The 22,858-nt window shown below is 53.1% G+C and overlaps 1 protein-coding gene across 1 annotated transcript in view; it reads left to right on the forward strand.

The window, feature by feature from the left end:
- The window catches only part of Cdh13 (cadherin 13), an 854,075-nt gene that overhangs the window by 638,460 nt on the left and 192,757 nt on the right, over positions 1-22,858 (forward strand). Inside the window, exon 7 of the mRNA XM_078032736.1 lies at positions 15,212-15,390. Within this exon, the coding sequence (XP_077888862.1) occupies positions 15,212-15,390 (179 nt within the window). The remainder of the gene's footprint in view (positions 1-15,211; positions 15,391-22,858) is intronic.

Raw genomic sequence — 22,858 nt, forward strand, 5'->3', positions numbered from 1 at the left:
TCAGAATGACGCCATCTGTCTGTCTGTCTGTCTCCCTCCCTCTCTGTCTCCCTCTCTCTCCCCTTTACTCTCTCTCCCCTTTCTTTTGTTCTGAATGAACTTTAACCCCTAAAAATCATCAGGCAACTTTTCCTTTGGTCTCTGCCCTGATTGCTGGCCCTTTCCTTTCTTCCCCTGCCCTGGGGAGGGCTCTGCTTGCCTTTTGGTGAAGGGGTTCTGTAGGGTTCCGGGCAGGCTCACAGCGCTCCACGGCTTGCCTGGGGTCTCTCTGCTGAGGTGGGTCTTGGAATGGCAATATATTGAGCGGTGCTGGGCTGAACATGTCTGGCTGAGCGTGTGTGTGTGTGTGTGTGTGTGTGTGTGTGTGTGTGAGAGAGAGAGAGAGAGAGAGAGAGAGAGAGAGAGAGAGAGAGAGAGAGGTCAAATCTAGCAAAAGCAGAAAATTCAAGAGCAGGGAAGACAGTAGTTGGCTGGCAGGTGCCCAGGGCTTCTCAACTTGACTTGCAAGTACAGCCTCAAAGTTCCCGGCTCTTCAAAGTCTTTGCCCCCTCTCCTAGTGGGGGGCAGTAGGCTCCAGATAGAGAGTGGTGCTGTTTTCAGACCCTGCTGCCTCTTTGGTTCAGTAAATGGGCGAGTTATTTTATACAAGAAAATGTTTTCAAGGCTTCAGTGCTAAGTGACATTCACAGAGTCGGGGAGCAGGTCTTCCCCGTCAGAGGGAATCACCAAACATACTCCAAAGTCCCATGAGGCCAGTCACAGGATGCTTTCGGTGTGGGCTTGAACATGTTTTCTTTTCCCCTCTGCCCAGCACGTGGTCACACTACTGAACAACTTTGTGTAAGCACCTCTTCTCTCCCAGGAGGGTGAGGGCCAGGTGCAGGGTGGGAGAGCCTTATCCTTCTGGGTCCCCACAGCCTGCCCAGATGTGTGCCTGCAGCCAGAGGAGTTGAACCCAGTGGGAGGTCAGCGACACACAGGTGGTGTGACTTCTCTCTCGGAGTGTGGGTCAGGACTGACCGATGAAGGCCCGTCTCACGTCTGAAAGGTGGGGATCTTGGATTGTGTGAAGTGCAGAGGGGGCGTTGGCACTGGTGGGCTGCTGGGGTGTCTCTGAGCCCCTGCGTTACAGGCAGGGAGACTTCACTGGGACACTCAGCGTACTGTGTTGGGCTCCTGCAATTGTCATAGATCCCCTTGACCTGTCCACAGACGGACTCTGGGTGATCCTTGTTTGTACAGGTGACTATTATTGTGCAAGATGTCCTGTTTCTGATCCGTGCAGCTCCCTGGCCCTCAGTGAAGGGTCACTGCCCCCACACCTCCGTGGACACACCATCACGTCCACTCTGCCCTGTCGCTCCACCTCCTACCCTGGAGCCCTCGGTGCTGCTCACTCTTGACCACATCCCTGGGATCGGAAAGGCTGTGGTGGAATTTACAGATTGGCCTTCTCTCCCTGGCCACACTCGTCCTTTGTGAGCCCTTCCTATCAGACTGGTTTCCCCCTGTCCAGAGCACAGCAAGGCCACCCCCACACTGCTCTAGGGTGGCACGATGTTCCATATTGCTGCTGTCAATGGAAGTAACGTGGCCACCCCGCTCCCATAGGAGGGAGAGTTGGATCTGGCCAGCACCTGCTGCTGCTGAATATGACAGCATCCTCTGTGACCTCAGGCTGCAGAGGTCTGTGCCACGGCACTGAACTTGCTGCATCTCGTCTGACCACCTCAGGTTCCCAGCAAGAAGTCCCCACCCCTGTGGGTGATCTGGTGAGGCTGTGCCAGGTCACCACACACTGAGCGCTTCAAAATGCAAATTATGTCCTTATACTTCCGGGGCCAGAAACTCAAAGTCAATATCACCAAGCTGAAGTCAAGGTGTGGGAAATGCCTTTCCCTCTGGAGTCTCCATGGGGAGAATCTGTCCCCTTGAATTCTCTGGCTTCTAGAGACACCTGCCTGTCCTGGCACATCAAGCCTCTCTTCCATCTTGGGACGCAGCAGAGTGGGCTCCCCAGGCCTCGCTCTCTGGCCTCTCCTCCCCTTGTCGTGTTCCTTCCTCTGGCTCCAACTCTCTTGCCTCCCTCTACCAGGGTCCTGTGACTGATTGGGCCACCCAGCTGACCCAGGACAGGCTCCTCATCTCAAAAGCCTCAATCCCATCAGCCACGTGGGGTGACATGTAGCATGTCACAGGGTTGGACGTGCACATCTCGGGGCCATGGTTTTCTAACCACGTCATTGTTTATTGCTTCTAAACTATTGAGCAACCTGCAGCTCAGAGGGTCTGAGCTCTGTCCACACCCGAGCGAGTGCATTGAAAGGCCAAGAGCTGAAGCCACCGGTTTAACCTTGGAGCCACAGCCGAGCCATGTGCTGGCCTGAGCTAGGGCTGATGCCACCTTACTCCCCACACTCTCAGTAACATACAAGAAAGGGTCGTATGCTAGTCATCTTGTGAGTCACCCAGTTCATGGGAAAGACACTGGAATATTATTGAAGATCGATATCGAGTTGATGGTCACAGCTTCCCCTACGTGAGTGTGTGCTTCTATTAACACAAAAAAGAGAACATGGAGAGCCAAACTTGCTTTCACCAAGGCCTCTCTTCTTATGAAACGGTCTTTGATCTCCCCTCTTTAACATCCATGATATTCTCCAAGGACACTGAGTCCTAGGCTGAATATTTCATGCATTAGATAATGTAGCCCACATGGTAACCCCTCGGTGAGTACCCTCACCTACCCCATTACCCCAGTAAATCTCAGGGTTGCCCAAGGTCACACTATTAAGTGGCTGGGCCAGGATTAACACCCAGGACTCTCGGTGTGTTCTCGGCCTCTCTGCAAACCTCCTGTCTGGAGAGGGCTGGTGGGAGTAAGTATCTGATGGTGCTCTGTGGTTGCAAACAGTGGGAACCAGGGGGAATGTGGTTGGTGGACCCCTGGGCTGTCAGCCTTAACAAGAGTCCAGGGTGTGAGCCCAGGGAGGCCAGGAGCTGCAGGACTCTAGAGCCCAGAAGCAGGAGCCAGTAGCTGACCCGCAGCCCAGGTGGCAGAATCTGGTACCGTCACTCGGGTGCTGGGCCCACACCTCCAGATCCAAGGGCCATCTGGCTTGAGTCCTGCACCTGTTGGCCCTCTGTGCCTGAGCAGCAGGTGCCTTTAGTCTCTCCCCTGCCAGGTTGGTTGAAGAAGAGAACATTCCAGTTTGGAACAGCAGTGTGGTCACCTGGCAGGACTGCAGCAGGAAGACGCTACACTGCAGAGGGAGACAGTGGCCACACTCAGGGGCCAGAAGCTGCTGACTCTCATCTCTATTTACTCCTTTATTAAATATTTATTGAACACCTACTGTGCGCCCAATCCTGTCCTAGTCAGTGGGGCTACAAGGTCAAATCCAATGTGCATGTTAAGTTTTGTCTTAGTTATTCCCTGAGCAATGCTCTGGTGACCTGGGAGAGGGAAAGCAGGTTTCAAAAGTGACATTCACAGTGGAGAGCAATGGTGATTAGACCGTATCCACCTCCAGGGGACTGAGAAGGCGAAGGAAAAGGTACGCCACCCTCCCCCAGGCAAGAGCACAAGTGTTCCGGGGGTTCCCCTCAGGTCTCGGACCCAACACATTTAATGTCAGATGTGTGTGACCCTGGTCGAGCTCCTTGACCAGGTTTTCCTCTTTGCAAAAGATCCATTTCCCTAGACTCGTAAAGCGACTCCTGCTAATTCCATGTTATTTTATAAATACTTTCATTGCTAGCATCAATCACAGGCAGCCGACTTCCAAGCCATAAAACAACAGCTTGCACTATCACCAGGCTCCCGATATGTATTTACTTACCAAGTAGAAGAACACATGTTTGCAAAATCAGCAACATTCCCGCCATCCCAGCAATTGGCCGCACGTCCTTCCCGTTGGACCTGAGTCTTGGACGTGCCCTGTTTCAGCTTCCTGGCTGATTTGGCCACTGCAGTAACCACCAGCCCCTGGCCCCAGTGGGCAAACCCCCCAGACCCTCAGGGAGGGGGCCTCGCCTTCCTTCACCCCAGGTGTGGTTCTGTGGCCAGTGACCATCTGTTCTGCTCTACAGCTGAGGGACACAGGCCCTGAGGGGCCCAGGGCTTCCTGGTGTGCTCAGAGATGCCTCAGACCAGCTCTGGGGGTGAGGGCAAGGGTGGGCTTGAGCCAGTCTGCAGATAGAGTCCTTGGAAATTAATGATTCCACCTGAAAACAAAGGAAAATGCCCAGCAGACAGAGCTGTGCTGGAGGCGGGCAGGAAGCCAGGCCTCGGGACATGCTGCCTGGGCCTGCCTTGGCTGGCCACTGCCCCGCTGGATAACCAGGCAATGGGCAACGGACAGCCCTAGCTTGGTCTCAGCTTCTATCTTTGCAAAATGGGCTAGGGACACCTACGTCACGGGGCCAGTGCAAGGTAATCGTGGTCCACACCACCTGTGTGGAGGTGTGGGCTCTCTGGAGGCCAGTGCGCCCCACCCTGCAGGCTTGGGCCCCCTTGGCTGCTTGCCAGCACTGGTCTTGGCCTGTTTGACTTTGAAAGAACTCCAGTTCTTTAACACTAGAGATGATCTAATTACTCCTGCAGGACATTGCAAGAACTATTCCAGCACACAGTAGGTCTACCTGTTCATCTCCCTGTCTGTGGAAATACCACAGACCCTTTGGCCCCTCTGCATTTCGCACACAGCCATAGGTGTGAGCCCAAGCTGGGTGAGGGTGAGGATGCTGTCCAGACCACATGGCCAACAAGCAGGGGTCGGAGGCCACATCTGCTGGGCCCCCATGTGTTCCCCAGACCCATGCCAGGTCTGAGTGTCAGACATCATGAGAACTTTAAAATATCCTCCAGTGATTCTGGTGAGGATCTGCATTGCAAGGCACAGCCCGTGCCACCTTGCCGGGTTGTCGGGGCGTGAAGTAGGCAGAAGTAAGTATCCAAGTGTCAGAAATAAGAATCTAATCAGCAAAAGGGGAGAAGAGGCGGCCTAAGACCCAGCCAATCAAGGCTCAGGCCAGGGAAATGGCAGCTCCCTGGTGTCTGGAGCCAGTTCAAGAGCTGGGAGCTGGCAGGAGGACAGGGCAGGGGGTCAGAGTGGGGCAGGAGGAGCCGCCCCTTGGGCAGCTTGGGCTGGAGCTGTGCCGGCGCTTGTGGCTTCTCACTGGAGAGAGGGGCCAGGAGTTCAGTGATCAGGGGCCGTCTGAGCCAGAGTGACGAATAGGAAGGTGTCTGTCCTGTGCTCGAGTGTCACCGTGTGAGTGCTGTGGACGAGGCTTTCATAGCTCACGGAGGGCCCAGGTGGCCTCTGGAGTTTCCCAGCCTCAAGAAGTCCTGGCTCTTGACCAGGTCCCGCTGCATGATTTGAAGGGCCCCAAAAGGGCACAATAAAAACCCAGGGCCCCTTGTTCACCGGTGATGAAGGATCTTGAGAGGGGATAGCAGGGGTCACGTTGTCCAGAGGAGGAGGTTAGCAATTACTCGTGGAGTGCACAACGCATTCCCTGGAGCTTTTGAAGACTTCCTTGCTTGTAGGATGCTTAGCAAGGTCCCTGGCCTCTGCCCACTGGAGGCCAGTATCACACCCCTGCCCGGTGACGCCAACCAGATATATCTGCAGACATCACCAAGCGTACGGCAGCGGGTAAAGTCACTTCTAACTGAAAACCACTGTTCTAACAGGACTAGACAGGCCTTTTAAAAATCCCTTTACAAGTAAAGCAAATAAAAACACCCTCACCACGTTCTCTTGTGGTTCCTAGGATCTTATGGGAGTTACGAGTTCACATTTGAGAATTAGAGCTACTCCACGCTAACCGAGGGCAAACATTTCTCATTATGAGTCTGGAAGATCAGGGATCATGCTTCCACTTGGATTTGCTTGTTTGAAGTGTTTTAGGCAAGATCAGGTCATTAGTATCCTGTAGCCTTCAAAAAGAGCTACATAGAAAGAAACGGCAAAGGGAAAGACTAAAGGGATGTTTTAATAGGTTTGAGAAAAATGATCCCTTAAAATTTGGGGTCAAATGAGGAAATTAGGGCAATCCTGTACTCATAACAGGCAGGATCCCAGACTCGGCCAGGCATCACCTAGCGTCTCAGGTGCAGTTTTCCCAAACCGTGGCCCCCGCAGCTTCGACAAGCAGCAGGTCACCAGAACAGCAGGGTGAAGCTCTGTGGAGCCTGTGCCGCAGCAGCTGAGGGGTTGAGAGCATCCTAAGGGCCTCTGTCGCCACCACCTCTTTATCAGCGTAAATAACCCCTGGAAACAGATGGGAGGCGGCCACTGCTCAGCTTGTCATAACTTATTACAGATTTGACTGTCAATTTGTACTTAAAAAGCCAACTAGCTCCGGGGAGGGAAAGCAGATCCGAGGGGCGAAGTCTATCGCATTTCAAATCGAGACTGTGGTGACGGCAGCCGCAGAGAGATGCTTATGGCTGCGATTAAATGAATTTAGCAACGGTTGCAAAATCTGAGGCCTCTCACTCCTAAGAACAGCCCGGCACTCCTGTTTAATGTCATTTACTCGGCTCAAACCTGTGACCGGGGCACAGGCTGAACCAGGTTCCTTCTGTGTGGTTCTAAAGGTAAAAATGGAATCGTCGCTCAGTGGCCAACCTATGACAATGTGCTCATGGTGCAAAATTACTGCCCTAAAAGCGCCGCAGCCGAAAGGCCAACGTTTGGGAACTGGGTTGCATCTTTTCTCCATTTTTTCTCCTGCACCTGTTTCTTTTTATTTTGGTCCACCCCTTAAATCTGCTGGATCACTTGATGATTTAAAATCAAAAACGAATTCTACTCTGTTTGACAAATATTCTCTAGCTTGCATATGATGACTGATTCATTTACACACTTTAAGCAGTTATGTGTGGTGTACAGCAAACCACACCAGAACTCAGCAGCTTAAAACAAGAGCCACATTTGCTTGTGATTTGCAGGTTGGGAGGGGCTCAGCTGGGCAGTTCTTCTGCTGTGCTTATCTGGGGTGATGCCCTGGCTGCTCTCACCTGCAGGCTCAACTGGAGCTCTGTGTGAGTCATATTTTCGTTGCTGTGACAAATACCTGATATGAAGCATGAATAGCTTAAAGGGGGAAAGATTTATTTTCACTCATGATTTCAGAGATTTTAGTCCATGGTCAGGTGACTTCATTGCTTTGGGTCTGAGGTGAGTCTCTGTTTCCTCATCTGTACAATGGGCTTAACAATAGGATACCTCCTGGGGTTACCAGAAGATCCAGTAAGTTCCTACATGAAACACGTGCTGCGTGTTTCCATCACCTATACCCGTTTCTCTCTGGCTCCTTTCCCTTGCTGGACCTTGAGGTCACAGGAGGGAATGAGATGCTGCACTGGCCTCAGGGTTTTCACAGTTGGGGGGTGGGGTGGGAGGAGGATGGGGAAGATGCAGTGCCACCTGGGAAGGGGCTGTGCAGAGGTGGGAGCCAGGTCCTGGTGAGGTGTGGGGTGTTGGGGAGCAGGCCTGCAGTCTGGACCTCAGGGAGACTCAGTGAGAAGGCAGCACCAATCTCAATCTATCCTTTTTGGAGAGAAGATTGATTTTCCTGCTCCAAAGAGGAAGGTGGGAAGAAGAAGGGCTGCTTGTTACAGCAGCAGTGCCCTGTGTCAGAGCAGGAACCTACCGTAGGAGCGCGCGTTAACAACCTTCCTGGCTCTGGGGGTCGGGGACTAGTTCTGACTGACAGTCAAGGTCAAGAGATGAAAAGCGATGCACCTGGGGCCTACAGCGTGCTTTGCTCTGCCTTCCTAGTCCGGCTCCGTGATGTTTTGTTTTAAATTTGAATAAGTGTCTAACGTGTAAACATTGTGACAGTTTATACAAAACTCCCAATTCCCATCTGTTCCTGAAAAATCACGTCTGGATTCTGCAGATTTGCAAGGCAAGAATTCAGCAGTTCCTTTGCGCTGCCAGACAGCTCCCGTGGGAAGACACACAGGCCCCGCTGGCCCCAGTCCCCACCATGCCCAGTTGTCTCAGGCAGCTGCACTCACGTGAGTTCCCTGGGGGCACCCGGGGGGCCTTCAAGTTGCTCACACCTGGCCCATCTCCCTTAGCCCCACTCTGCCACAGTCACACTTCAGGGCCAGTGGGCCAGGCCCCTGCCAGAGGAGAAGCCCAAGGTCACTGGCATCTTCATCAAAACACATTGTCAAGAACTTTCTGGGTTGGCCACCATATGAAAAATTGGGGTGGGGAGGGATGTGTGGGCAGAGCAGAAGGAAGGGCCCCAGAATGAGAAGAGGTGACAGAGCCACAGTCCCAGGCCTTGCTGAGGTCTAAGCCTGCTTCCCCTTGACCCCAGGGTCAGGTGGGAAGCTGCTCTGCTAGTCCTCCCTCCCTCCCTCCCTCAGCCTGGGGCTGTCATTGCCCTGCCTCTCAGAGCAGAGAGCAACCTCCCTCTCCACCCTCCTGCCATTGGAGCTGTTGATGAAAGCTGAATTTGGAGGATGAGCTGCCCTGAGATGCTAACTCGGGTCAGTGGGAGAGCAGGACGCCGTGATCCACTCCCCACGAGCAGGCTGCGGGAACACTGGCCCTGCCTCTCGTGGGCTGCCTCTGATGCCCAGCAGGCTGCCTGGTCATCTCCCACCCTCTAGTCATTGGAGAGTTTGCCTGTTCGTCCCTGTGTACTCAGGAATGTGAGGCGAGCCGAGGAAAGAGGTCCGAGCCTGTGTGCATTCAGCAGAATTGTCTAGGCTTGTCTAGGGGGAGAAAGGAGTATTTCCCTCCTGTGATTCTAAATCCCTCCGGTTTCTCTGGATCCGGAGGGTGGAGCCTAGAACCAGCATGAGCTGGACTGTGTTTGGGTCTCAAAGACATTTCCTCCTCTTTGCCCTGAGCATTGTTGGGCCTCTCTGGCTGAGTTCCAAATCACAGGGGTCAATAAAAATAACTCAATGAAATGTCTATTTCTCCAGCACTTTCCATCACCCTGCCATGGGCTTTATATTCATTAATTTCTGCATCCTCGGTGGGAGCCAGAATCACCCCAAAGAGAGAGATTGCTGACTAGAAAGAATAACAAATATCAGGTGTTGCGATGGTTTGAGGTCCTCCAAAGGGCTATGGTCCATGCACAGTTTGCATCTGGATTCAACATTTGAAAGTGGGATGGTCAGGATTAAGTAGGAAGAAAAACTCTAAAAATGCTCTTGACTGGGGTGCAGACAGGAAAATAAACAAAGCGAGGCCACTGCATTCATTTAGCACCTGCAACAACCCACCAAGTGTGTGGGCTGGTAAGTTCCACTGCCCAAGGATGCCCAGCTGGCAATGGTGGGCCAGGATTTGACCCCAGGCAGCCCCTGCCCAGGTCATGCCCACCAGCCCTGATCTGCTCTGGGTGTGCACAACCCTGTGGCTCTCTTCCCTCTTGAGGACTGTTTTAGTCAGCTTTTTTGCTACTGCCACTAAGATATGTCACCAGAACAATTGTGGAGGAGGGAAAGTCTATTTGGGGCTCACAGTTTCAGAGGTCTCAGTCCACAGGCAGCTGGCTGCATTCTTCTGGGCTGGAGGGGAAGCTGAACATCACGGCAGAAAGGTGTGGAACAGAGAAGCAGCTCTGGTGACCAGGAAGGGGGAGAAAGGGGGAGGAGAGGGGGCAGGGGGAGGGGGAGAGAAATACTCCACTTTGCCAAATGCAAATATATAGCCCAAAGCCAGCCCCAATGCCCACCTCCTCCAGCCACACCTACCTGCCTTCAGTAACCACTCAATTAATCCCATCAGGTGATTAACTCACTGATTGGGTTAAGACTCTCACAACCCAATCATTTCTCCTCTGAACCTTCTTGCCTGGTCTCACATGTGACCTTTTGGGGACACCTCATTTCCACACCATCACAAGAACTGTTTGGAGGGAATGGAGATCCCAGAGCAGTGTGGTCGCTGCGCAGTGGAGGGAATGGCCAGGCCTGTGTCCCAGGCCACTCAATTAGGCTGGCAACAGTGATCATATCTGCACTCTGCGATCACAGCCACCACACACGTCTACCTCTGAAATCCGTGCGTGGCCCCCAGAGTGACCCGCACGTCTGGATTGCCCAGGACCAGCCTGGAATCCTCTCAGTCCTCAGCAGCTGGGCTGGTGGGTCACCTGCTTGGAGAGCTCTCATAGAGCCTTTGGAACCAGAGTGCCCCAAACACTTTCCACCTGAAGGCGCCCAAGGGCAGCTGGGTTTCAGAGCAGCAGCATCCCGAGTAGACGGAGCCCCCACCTAGACTCCCACATGGCAGCAGCCGCCGCCTCTGCCCCCAGCTGACCCCCAGGTGCTGGGAAGAGTCAAGACGAGGGCAGTGAGTGGTGCAGGGCTGTGTCACAGGCACGTGCTCGTGCTGTGGCCTTCAGGGCCCATCCCAGGGTGACCCATGGCAGGAATCAGTGCTGGGGAGGACCTGGAGCTTGCTACCTCCGTCTGCCGGTTGGTGTTTGATGATGACCTGCCATTCCTCCTGCCACTTTGCTAGTGCGTTTTCGTATCTGCTCCTCCCTGGGAAACACACGGTTGCCACAGCTGTGCTGTCAGAAATCCAGTGCTGAACGTGGACCTGAACGTCTGAATCTCCACGCGTGACTTGCTCTTGAGAGTCGGTTCTCTGGAAAGGAGTCGGACACTGTCTCTGACCAGGCAAAGGCAGTGTTTGGGGATGAAACTGAAGGAATTTCAAGAACAGAATCATTTTGTACTTGTGGAGCAAGTGTGGCCTCTGGTCCTTGGGACCACCCCCCTTGCAGCTGGCAGAAGCAGCCCCTCCCTCGCAGGCAGAGCCCAGGGCTCCCTGGGGTCTCCAGCCAGCACCTGCCAAACACCTGCCTGCAAGGTCAGGCCACCAGGGGGCGCCTCTGTTCACGCCGAGAACTGCAGCCCAGGGGAAGGGGCCATGGGACCAGGACAAAGCCATCCCAGCGGTTAACCAGCCCGTCAGGTGGCAGCCCTGTCCCTCTGTAGGAGGAGATGACTGCACACTGGAGACGTCTGGCTGACTGGCACCTTGTAAATCTTTCATTTTGCTTCAGAGGGGCTCACCTGGCTGTGGTGGCGACAGGGTGATGGTCATTTGGGCACGGAGAGTGATGTGACGGGAAGATGACAGGAACGTACGTGTGGAGGACCCGGCACGCATCAGTCAAGTCACTGTCCTTCTCCGTCACCTGGAAGGAACAGGGCAGCAGGACGGGACACCACCCTGCTAGGGGGACCAGGGAGTTCTCCTCAGAGTCCTGGTCATGGGCTGGGGCAGGCGCTGAGGAGGGCCAGCCCACAGGGGGTGGGACGCAGCACTGGTGCCACCTTGGCTTGGGGCTGGCCTGGGAGGCTCCACAGGGGCCCAAGGCTGTGACCAGAGCCCCCGTGGGTGGGGAAGTGAGCCTGCCGGAAAGGCCAGGGCAGGCGGCCGGTTGTCCACTCACTGTGCAGACTCGGCGCCAGGTAACTGGTGGGCCGGAGCCCAGCTCCAGGGGTTGCAAGGGTAGTGCGCCACTCCTCCGCGCCACCCGGAAAGACCCGCCCCATGCTGAGCTGACACGCGGACAGAGCACAGGTGTAGCCTGCAAAGCTCAGATTTAGGACATTGTGGCCCCTGGAATAAGATGTTCCTGAAGTTTGGGGGGGTGCTTTAGACCGCTTTCGCTTGGTGGCCAATGCCGTGCCTTCTGAGGAAAGGCACTGGGAGGTCCTCCGGGGACACTCATTTGCTACATTTGCTGCGTAGCCCTTTCTCCACTGAGCCCGCAGGAGCAGAATTCCTTGGACCCAGTTTAGGAATGCTGGCTGGGGGGGTTCACCAGTCACTGCAGACCTCCAAGGAAGAAAACCATCACCCAACCTCGGGGGAGGCGCTGGCAAGAGCAAAGCAGAGCCCTGGGCTCCGAGAGACTGGGATTAGGATAGAGCCAGGATCCTAGAGGAAGAGCAGGGCATGCAGGGAGAACCCACGTGCAGAACTTGTGATCTCCGTAGCGGAAACCTACATCTGCACACTGGGACCGTGTGTGCAGGGAGGGAGAGGGCGAGGCCAGCCCTTGGAGATCTGGACACCAGGTCCTCCTCCCGGGCCAGGTTCCAGGTTCTGTGGCCGACGTAACCCTCCTCGGTCCTCCCCACTGCCATCATTGGCTCAGAACCACCTGCAGCAGGGTTTGAAAGTAAAAGGCCTCATTTTCTAAACAGTGATCCACCAGGCACTGTGCCAAGGCCTTTAGGTAGAGTATCCCGTCAAATCCGCACAATGACCAAAAGGAAGGTGGTGTTGAGATCCTCCTGTTGCCCACAGGGAGGCTGAGGCTCAGGGAGGCTGAGCAAAGAGTAAACCCAGACCCGTGGCCCTAAAGCCGTCTTCTTCAGTCTCCCAACCTGTTTACGTGCCTTGTCTCCGCAGATCGGGGGGGGGGGGGGGGTGCTCAGGAGGGATCCAGCCACGAGTCCACGTCTGGGTGAAGGCAAAGTAGGGCTGAGACGATGTTCAATTACTCCCCAACAATTCATTTATATCAGATATTTTCTGTGCAACCAGGGGAATACTCCAGGGTAACCTTATCCGTATTGTGTTAGTAAATCCATGAAAGCCAAGGTCTTCTCAATGCATTTCCTGTTGGAAACTGGAGGCTCGTGGTCATGGGCCTGAGGGGTTTTCCTCTTCCCTGCGTATGTCGGTCATAAGTCACAGCGACTTCATTTTCACACTTTCCTTGTTCGTCTCTGACTTCAATTAAAAGGCAGATAGAGTCGCGCACGGACTCCGTCAATTAAGTGCTCATTAGACACGAACTGAGGAAAAGGAACTGTGTCAACCACACTTAACCCCAGACACTGGGGGGTGGGGATTGATGGGTCAGGGCCTCCTCGCGCCTGTGGCCATGCGGAGCTCGCTCAGCCTGTCCAGGGGTGAGATCAGAGGCCTGGAATCTGCCTCTGACGATCTGATGGAGTCCCCGAGAGAGGCCAGTCTTCCCAGAGTAGATAGGCCAGACTGGAACTGGCCACCAGGACCCTGGGTAGAGAGCCTGGGCCCAGCATGGCCCACTGGAAGGACAACCGTGTTGCTGGATGTCATCTTTCAGAGCCCGGGACAGAATGGGGCTGCACCTGCCAAGAATGACCAAATCTTACCCCAGACCCGAATGTTTCAAGGGCAAAGCCACAAGACAGATTTCTTTTTAAAGTGTGCCTTGAAGCACCTGGCTGAGCGACAACATCAGTGAAGCAGGACTAGCTACCATTCAGCTTTAGGGGGGCCAGATTCCCTCTGCTCCCCCCCATCAATCAAACCAAATGGCTAATAAGGTTTCCCATGGCGAAGAAAAAATAAAAGTGCTTTCATGATCAGAGAAGCATGTTCCGTAAGGAAAGGGACCTGCGGAGGGTTGAGCTGTAGGTGAACTGGCTTCCTTTGTGTACTTTCTACAGAGGAGTATTCTGGCTGGAAGCCAGAGCCATCTGCTTCCACCCACTACCAGTGAGGTCACAGAATGAGGAATGGCTGCCAGGCAGGTCATCCTGAGCCAGACATGGCAGCCCCACAGTCAGGAAGAGGAGCAGGCACACCTGTCTGCTTGAGCTCTGGACCATGTTTCTCTGGGTACTTGTAATTGTGCTCTTTCTAAATTAAATCTTAATTGCAAAGCATTACACCCACCTCGTGAAATTAACCAAAACATCACCTATTAAGCTAATGCTGTCCCTGCCGACCAGGCCTAACCCCAATCCCTTCTCTGCTTCCTCCAGTCAATCACTGTTACTGCCTGAAGTTCACCTGCACAGACCCTCTTTGCATTTGTAAACGTAAACTATACCTGCAAAAGAGATGCGCGCTGCGGAGCTTTCTGCACATAAGCAGGTTTGCAGAAGCCACGTCACTCATGTGGATAACAATCCCCAACCTGGTGCTTTCCACTTAGTATTCACCCTGGAGAGTTTTCCGTGTTAGCACTCCTGAGTGCTACACCCTGTTTTAGGTTGCCGCACAGTACTTCGCGGTGTGAAGATAACCATCATTTACTGTTTCCCCTCCTGTTGGACAGCTAGGTTGTTTTGTTTCCAAATTTCTTTTTTATTTTTTGGTACTGAGGATTGATCCCAGGGGTGCTCAACCACTGAGACATATTCCCAGCCCTTTTTTTACATTTTGTTTAGAGACCGGGCCTCACTGAGTTGCTAAGTGCCTTGCTAAGTTGCTGAGGCTGCCTTTGAACTCATGATCCTCCTGCCTCAGCCTCCCAAGCCACTGGGATTATAGGCAGGCACCACCAAGTCCGGCTGTGTGTTCCCAAATTTCTGATCATGACCAGTGATCTTTCCATGGACCTCCTTGCACAACCCCCTGGTGACAAGTGTGAGTGCTTCTTGAGAGCTTTTTTCCTAAATCTACAGCTCAGCTGTCCTTGAAATTCCATCTACTCCTTCCCCTTCATACCAGCTGGGTGTGAACGAGGCCCACGTCCCACCCCTTCTCAGCCTTGGCATAAGCACCCTGTGAGCACGCCGGTCAGGGAACTGGATGCTGTTCCTGGGCCTCCTGTGGTCTGTGAGAGAGTGTGACCCGAAGAGCCTGTGGGTGTGGCTGCCACCAAGTAGGAGCCCAGTGACGCTGACTCCTCCTCTTTTTTCCTGAAGCAGCTTTGCGTGGGCAGTGCCCTCTGCTTCACCTGCTCACGGCTCCTCACCCCGAGGTGTCCACTGGACCACCTTCTCTGAGCCCCGGGCCAGCTGAGGTCGTGCTGTCTGCAAGTGGCCTCCTCAGTGCCCTTGATGTGGTTAATGCTCACGTCTCCTGCTAAGGTCCGGCTCCAGGACAGCAGGGGGCGCCTTAGGTGTCTCCCCCACACACACACACCTGGCCCAGGCACCCACGGCCCGCACTGCATAGAGCCTTCACCCTGAAGGCCACTGTCACAGAGCCACACCCACAGTGGAGACCCAAGGAAACAAACCATACATCAGCAGAGGAAGGATTAAGCCGTCACTCTGCTGAGCAGCAGCGATTTCTTTGTTTCAGGCCTTTTACTGGATGGAGCGGGAAGGAGCCGAGCACTGCAGGGCTTGGGAGAGGCCTTTCCTTTTTAATTTGGAAAGTGATTGGCACTTCATTGCATTGCCCGGGGGAGGGGCCCTGAGCGTCACCGACCCTCCGTAACCGTCTCCCACCCTTGGGTCCTGCCCCTGCAGGGACCACGGTGATGCGGATGACAGCCTTCGACGCAGACGACCCGGCCACCGACAACGCCCTCCTGCGGTACAACATCCGTCAGCAGACGCCTGACAAGCCGTCTCCCAACATGTTCTACATCGATCCCGAGAAAGGAGACATTGTCACCGTGGTGTCACCCGCGCTGCTGGACCGGGAGGTGAGCTTCCTTTCTCATGAGAATAGAGCAGGCTCTCCCGGGGGGAGACGGGAGCCAGGTGCCCCCTGTGGCTGGGGCAGAGCTGCGGCGTCTGGGGTGGTTGGCAGGGAGAGAGGATGCAGGGACGCGGGCTGCCATGTGGCCTGAGGAGAGGCCTCGGGAGGCCCGTGACCCGCGCCCTGTGCTCCTCAGCCCCACAACGGCTCCCTCCCCTCCCTCCTATTCTCTTGGCCCTTGTGGTACTGGACACTGCAGAGGGGAGCCAGCAGGGGGTGGAGGCGGCTCTGCAGGTCACCAGGCTGTCCTCGTCAGCAGCAGCGGAGTCTCTCTTCCGGTCCCCTGTCCTTCCCTTTAGGTTTCCTCTGAAATCTTGCCTGTCACATGTCACAGCCGGGTATCCTGGACCCCACCAGTCCACACGCCAGCTCTTGATTTTGCCCAGGATTTTGAAACTTTTAGAAGTGCTGGCCATAGCAAAATACTTGCCTTTTATATTTCTTTGAAATAATTCCTGTTTCCAGGTTTTTTGAAAATGAGAAATTCTGGAAACCTTGGGCCAAACGTCCATACTCATACAATCAGGCACATGAGGTGTGATGGCTGCGGGAGCTGGGTGTCAGCTGTCCCATTTAGACTGAGCAGGTCCTTTCCCATCTAAATGTGCCCTCAGTCCCCACCCTTTCCTGGCTCCAGGTCCACTGGTAGCTTGCCATCAGACACCCAAGTGGAGACCCTGTAAGCCTCCAAACACAGCACACCTGACCCAGCCTGTGCGTCCCCTCCTCCACCCCCCGTCCATCTGCCCGCATCCTGCAGTCCAGGTCCTGGCTCGCTGCTCAGGCTGAGCCCTGGGAGTCACCTCCACCTGCAGCTGGCCCTCTTACTCTGTGATTCCCGAAGGCTTCCCAGTGGCTCTGTGCGCTTCCCCAGGGCTCTGGATGAAGAGCAGACATGGGTTACAATGTCCCTGTATCCCCCTTCCTCCGAGTTCCTGTGTAGAGTTTCTTAGAAGATTCTGGGTTCCATCCAGCTCTCTGAGAAGCCATCCCCATGTTCCAAGTCACCCACAACCTGGCTGGTCCCGACATCCCTGCAGCCAGCCCATGGCCTGTACTGTGTGCTACTTTAAATTGTAGCTGGTCCCTCTAAAGAATGTCCCCTTTGTCGCGGGCTAGAGCTGCACCATCCAGGAAGTCATGGCTGTACTTGTGTAGATTAATAATCCGTGTTGATTAAGATGTCGACATCAGCGTTGAGGTCACCTGGCCCCATTTCAAGGCTCGGCAGGCACACGTGGCTGATGACGGCTGTGGAGGACGATCCTATCACGGCACAAAGCTCTGCTGGGCAGTGCCGGCCGAGACTGTGCCTGTCCTAGGTGTGTCCGTAGCCCTCTCCCTAACACAGCGTGCGCTTCTCAGAATCCTAATTGCATGTTTGTTGGCACAGAGGTACACAGGCAAGAATTAATTGGAAATGACCCTGAGATGGTTGTTGTCGAGGACTGGGAAGCAGCAGCAAGCAGCGGAAAATTATTGGAAGGGGAAAGAGAGAAATTTGCATTAAATGGTGGTTTTCACTTGGAAAATATAATTGTTTCTAGTTAAAAAAAAAAAATAGAGAATTATTGAGGCCGTTTCCTTCATTTTGTCCCCCACCCTCTCCCCAGCCCTCCCTGTCTGACCATGGCCACGTTTTCTTCTTTGGAGGCAAGCGATGGCTTCCGGTCAGCTCCATGTCCTCCATCCAGCACACGTGTGTGCAAACACACATCACACACCATCTCTCTTTCTCCTTCTCTCTCTCTATCACACACACGTACACACACACACACACACACACACACACACACACACACACACACACCAGCTTCCCTCAAACCCCAGATTCCCGGAAAGGTCCTCGCAAGCTCTTCTCCTCCCAGGGGAAGGTGAACTGCAGTGATTTCCTGTCTCAGCTTCTCTTTGTTCTCAGAGAAAATGTTTTGTGACTCTTTTTACAATCGGAGGTGGGGCTGGAGAACACGGAGGTGGGGCTGGAGAACGCCGCTGCGTGTGGTCCCTCTGCTTGGAGGACAGAAGTGTTTCTGGCTCACACTCCTCTCACCTGGGCTTTCCTGGGCCCAGGGAGGGCGCCACCGTGGAGCCAGCGGCTTGAGCACCGTGTGTCAGCAGCCCCCAACACAAACACAGCTCAAGTGAAACTGGGAAATCAGTGAGGACGAATGAGGGGTGTCCCTTTTCCCTGAGGGTGTCCAGAGTTCAGCGCTGATCCAAGCCACGTCCGCACAATCCGAGGGAAAGAAAGGGGATCTGGGGGCGCGGCTGTGGGTGCAGGGCTAAGCGGCTCCACGTGGCTGAGCGCCCAAGTCCAGCTCCACATTCCTAAAGGGACAGACCTGGACATGGGGTTTCTGGTGGTGTCCCCGCCGTTCGCAAGGCCGTCATCTCCGAGGCTCCTTCCCGGGGAGTCCCATGGAGGTGGCAGTTTTCTTCAGCAGGACTGCAGAGCTCTTTTCCATTTTTAGTTTTGGAGAGCGGCTGAGGAGGCATCCTGCCCGCAGTGTGCTTTTCAGAGTGCATCCCTGGGCCGCGGGGTGCTCAGCACAGAGCTACATGCCGTGCATTTTCAAGAGAACACTTGGTTGGGGGCCTGTGGACTTGGGCTGATTCCCGTGGCTTGTGAGTGTGGCAGCCCTCTCAGATCTCAAATGGCATGTGTGGGTGAGGCCCGTGGCAAGTGTAGACAGAGGTCCTCGGTGTGGTGAGAGAGGCTGTGCAGTGTTTGGGGAGTGGGGCCTGTTGGTTCCGGAGAGCTCTCTTGGTAGGTTGTTGAATTTCCGTGTTGATTTCCCAGGAGGCTGTTTACTTTCATGAGCCCTTGTCCCAAGGAGGGACCCCAGCAGGCGGTGTCTCTGCTCAGGGGAGAGACAGAGATGACCCACATGTCCAGGGAGGACACAGCTGTTGTCCTTCCTCCTCCCATGCTCCCACTCCCCAGGATGTCCCACCTGGGCAGTGTCAGCAGAAGCCCACCCTCATTTGCTCTGCTTCCCACTCCAAGGTCAGGAGGAGAGAGGTTCTGTCCAGCCTGTTCCTGGCCTCGTCCCAGCCCTTGGCACATGAGAAATTCTTGGGGAAAAAATGTTTGTTGAGAGGAGAAAGGAAGGAAGGATGTGAGAGAGGGAGTCCCATAGCTGAGTTGCAAGATCAGCTGAAGCAGCTCTCTATTCTCCTCCATGTCATAAACTCATCTTGATGTCACTAACAGACACCATGTCACTCACAGACCAGGTGTATTTTCCATTGCAAGCTCATCATACGCTGTGTCTGAAACCCTACCACTTCCTGAGGCAAGGGACCTTGGACCTTTGTCCCATAGACCTATTGCCATTGCCCTATATACTGGCAGGCATGTAAAGATGTGATGGATGGATGGATGGATGGATGGATGGATGGATGGATGGATGGATGGATGACCTATGTTCCTCCAGTTTGCATTAACTCAGAACATACCACAAGACCCACATTCTAGTTAGATATGTAAACAGAAGAAATTATCTTAGTTGAGAGCTTTGTCTTATCCTTATATAATCAACCAATAATCTAATTTATTCGCCTAATACCTATCCTGTGCCAGGGACAATAGTAAGCTCCAAGAAATAGTACTTGGTCTGCAAAGTGAGTGGTTGCACATGAGGATCTGTGCCTCTTGCTTAAATATTTGGGAGAAATGTTTGTAGAAAATAAGGGCCATATATCCAAGTAAATGAAACTGGGTTCACTTGAGGTACTGTTTTACTCTTTCCTATGGCCATACTTAGCCACTCTATTCCGGCAGCTCTGTCTATGTTTTTAAACTATGTCTGAATGCACTACAAAATAAAATCAGAGAAGGGTCTCTAGCGTTTGATAAATGGCTTATTTAGCTGATCCTCTTGGCTGCTAGAGTGAAATTCATCAGCAGAAATCTGCCAACTTTTCCAAACACAACCACAATTTGCAACTACTCAGAGTAGCTAATGGCCGGGGTCTCTGTTTCTTTTTTCTTTTTCTTTTTTTTTTTTTTTTTTTAATGGAAATGGATTCCAGGAGAGGCCTTCAAAAGCAGTGGCTTTGCTGTTTGCGTTGTGTGGGTATCATTAGTCCTTCAAGGACTCGGAGCTGAGCACTCCCCTCTCTTTGGATCTGTCTTTACCTTATTGTGTATCATCTTCGAGATAATCAAAGGAAGGTGACAGCCAGCCACCAAAATGTACATGTAATGAAAGACATCAGCACGGGCACTGCCACTCGTTTTCTATTCTCAGCTGGTGAAGGAGTTTCTGAGACTTCACAATGTCCATATTTTAGGCTAAATACGAAAATTGCAAGAATTTTCTTTCCATGGTAAGTGACATGTAAGGCTTCATTTGAACATTCATATACATTTATTTGCCATGAGATATTCAGGAGTTCTCGACTACGTCAGAAAAGAAAGCGGAGACTCTTAAGGGAACTTCCCCTGCAAAGTGGCCAGAGAACTTGGATGGAAAACCGCAGTCAGAGGAGAATGAGGGCTTGGTCCAGGCGATTCGCAGTAAAACAGCGCCCTGCGGGCACACCCCCAGAAACACACAAAAGAAATCCACAAAAATGATATCAAAAAATCAGAGATCACATTATCACATCTCCTCTGGTCCTCAAATAAAAATTAGAAGTAGCAGTCCTATTCTTGGGGAAATAAATGTCTGGGGCTGCTCTAATCCAACACTACACTTTTCTCATTATTGTCGTATTTAAACGTTGGCGATAATTACACGATTCAGTCGCGCTGTCAAGCACGTTCTCTGTTCTGGTGGGCGGGGTCAGAGTTAGACAGTGCCACTTCTACATGCTACTTAGTCATAGATATTTTTGATGGGATAATTTTCTCCATTTTTTTTAATCACTTACCGAAAAAATAGAGGAAGGAAAGGTAGAAGTAAACATATTGTTATAATATTTTTATCATAATGTATTGTTCTTGCAAACAAAACACAGATGCTGAGCTATCCTAAGTATAACTCTTGCTCTGTTGTGTCACAAAAAGAGAGAGAGAGAGAGAGAGAGAGAGAGAGAGAGAGAGAAGGACATTCCCAAGGCTGGATTCCAAGCCCTGGGGACGGATGCGCAGTTGCAGGAGAGCCAGGCTCCTGGTGGCAGTCAGGGTGGCAGGGGCTGGGTGGGTCCCCAAAGTGGCCTTCTCTGTTCCCACATGCAGGACGATCCTCAGAGACCTCGACAAGTCCCAGGTCCTCTCTGGGGACTCCAGCCACTTTCCCCGTTGTCCTAAGGTTGGCCATCAGTCCATCAAAGCCAGGGCTGTGTCTGGCTGCTTGGAGTGACCTCAGCCGAGCTGACACCTCACCTGGGAGGCAGGAGCCGAGGGCAGAGACAAGGGCTTCAGAGGCCGCGTGCCAGGATGCCATTGTCTCCAGCAGCCATGACGCTCTGGGCGAGTCCCTTGTCCTCTCCGTAGCCTTAGAGTCTTCTGAGGTCATCAAAGGATGACAGGTATGTACCCCACTGCAGACAGGAAGCCATCGATCTTTATTTAACCATCAGCACGCCCCTGGAGCAGTGTGTAGGGACCTGGGGAGCCGCTGGAGCTAAGGGGGAGCCGGGGTTTGCCTGGGGACGTCTGGGGGCACCGTGGGCTGCTCTGTGACTGGGGAGAAGAGCCTCCGGAACTTCTGGCCTGACCCAGGGGAGGGAGGAGCTACCTCTCCAGCCTTCTCACGTGCTGGATTAACCAACAGCGTGTCCTGTTGCTCTGTCCACGTGCATCTTAAAGCACTAGACAATCAGCAGCTCTCTGGCACGCGGCGCATGGAGAGGCACTTCACTTTGTCATTAAGAGAGATTCATCTTTGGGGATTTGACAAATGCTTAATTCTCTGAGCTTTCTCTCTCTTTTTTTTCTTTTTTGGTTTTTTTACATGGTAAAAATAACTTAAAAGCGCAGGGTGGTGGTGAGTTTAGAGTACTTGTGCTTTTCTGTCACTTAAGATTCCTCCATCTCATTTTATGTGAAGTACCCTAAATACTGAAGAACTTTTTTTTCTTTCCTGGAAAAACTTCTTTCTTTTAGAAAACTTGGGATTTCTGCCTTGATCAGCCAAGCTCTGTCATTAGCGTGCTAATGTGGGTTTTCCTTCACCAACACATTTTCAGGTCATGGGTCTTCAGGAACAGCACTCCCCACCCACCTGTTGAGGATCCTGGTTGGGGGGACGCCCTCCAGCTGAGGAGGAGCTTCTAGTTGGGTTCTGGCTGAAACTGGTGGAGAACGAGGAAAGCGCTTTGATCCTGGCGCCCTGGGAATGGCCGGGGCTTAGCCGCGGTGGAGGTATCTAGGAAGCCGCCGTCAGGGTCTTACTGTGATGTGCTCGGCTCCCAGCCAGCACCCACAGCAGCTGCCACCAGTTCCCACACCAGAAGCCACACGACATCTCAAAATGCCTGAATCCACATTGCCTCCTCTTTTCGTTTTAAAGGGCACCTCCTCTGCTCACCTGTTGGTTGATGGTGCTGCTCATGAGAACGTTTGGGGTTTCTAAAGGGTATGATCCACTTTGTGGGATGGATGCCCCTGTGATGGCACATCCAACATGAAAGGGATTGCAAGTTGTAGGCGCCTTGCTTCGGTTACAGGTGGACAACCTTTTCCTCTAAGGGCCAGATGGTAGATCTTTTAGGCTTTAAAGGTCAATGAGCAAAGCCAAGGATATTATGTAGGTACTTATCTCATTAATATAACCATTCTAAAAACTGCAAAAAGCAATTTTTAGCCCATGAACTGTCCAATATAGACAGCAGGCTGGGTTTGGACCTGGGAGATGATGGGCCAAAAGGGGGAAAGGCAACAGTTTCAGGAGTTGACTCTTGGATGTCTGCGCGTGTCTGATTCCAAAGTCCCCTCCGCCCAGGCCAAATCACACTGATGAATCCTCACTGAACTGTGACGGTAGGAAAAGGAACCAGGTCAGGAATGACGGGTCTGATTTCATTTTTTGGTAGCGTAGTCCATTTCCCTCATAATTAAGACACAGGTTCACCTCAGGCAGTTAATTCTAAACTCAAACGTTGATTGCAATAAGTAAAACTAGTTTAACCTAAAAATAGCAACATAGAGCTATCTAGAAAGACTAAAGTTCAGTGCATCCTTGTGGGAATGGCTTCTGTCACACCAACAGCAGGGTTTCTCAGGGTACCCACAGCTGGAGGACTGGGGAGCAGGGGACCGGAGGTGGGGACGGAAGACTTCCAGGTGAGGGCCTCTTCTCGGAGCTAAGCTCTGACTGGTTGGAATCACTCAGGGCAGCAGGACCAGAGGGCCACACCCTGTCTCTGCAGACGGAGCAGGAATGTCTGCAGGAAAACAGAGCCAGACAAAGAGAGACCTCCTCCCAGGCCTGAGACATTTCCCCAACAACTTCCTAGGCCTC

The sequence above is a fragment of the Ictidomys tridecemlineatus genome, chromosome 15 (assembly GCF_052094955.1).
Source record: "Ictidomys tridecemlineatus isolate mIctTri1 chromosome 15, mIctTri1.hap1, whole genome shotgun sequence".
NCBI classification, from domain to species: domain Eukaryota; kingdom Metazoa; phylum Chordata; class Mammalia; order Rodentia; family Sciuridae; genus Ictidomys; species Ictidomys tridecemlineatus.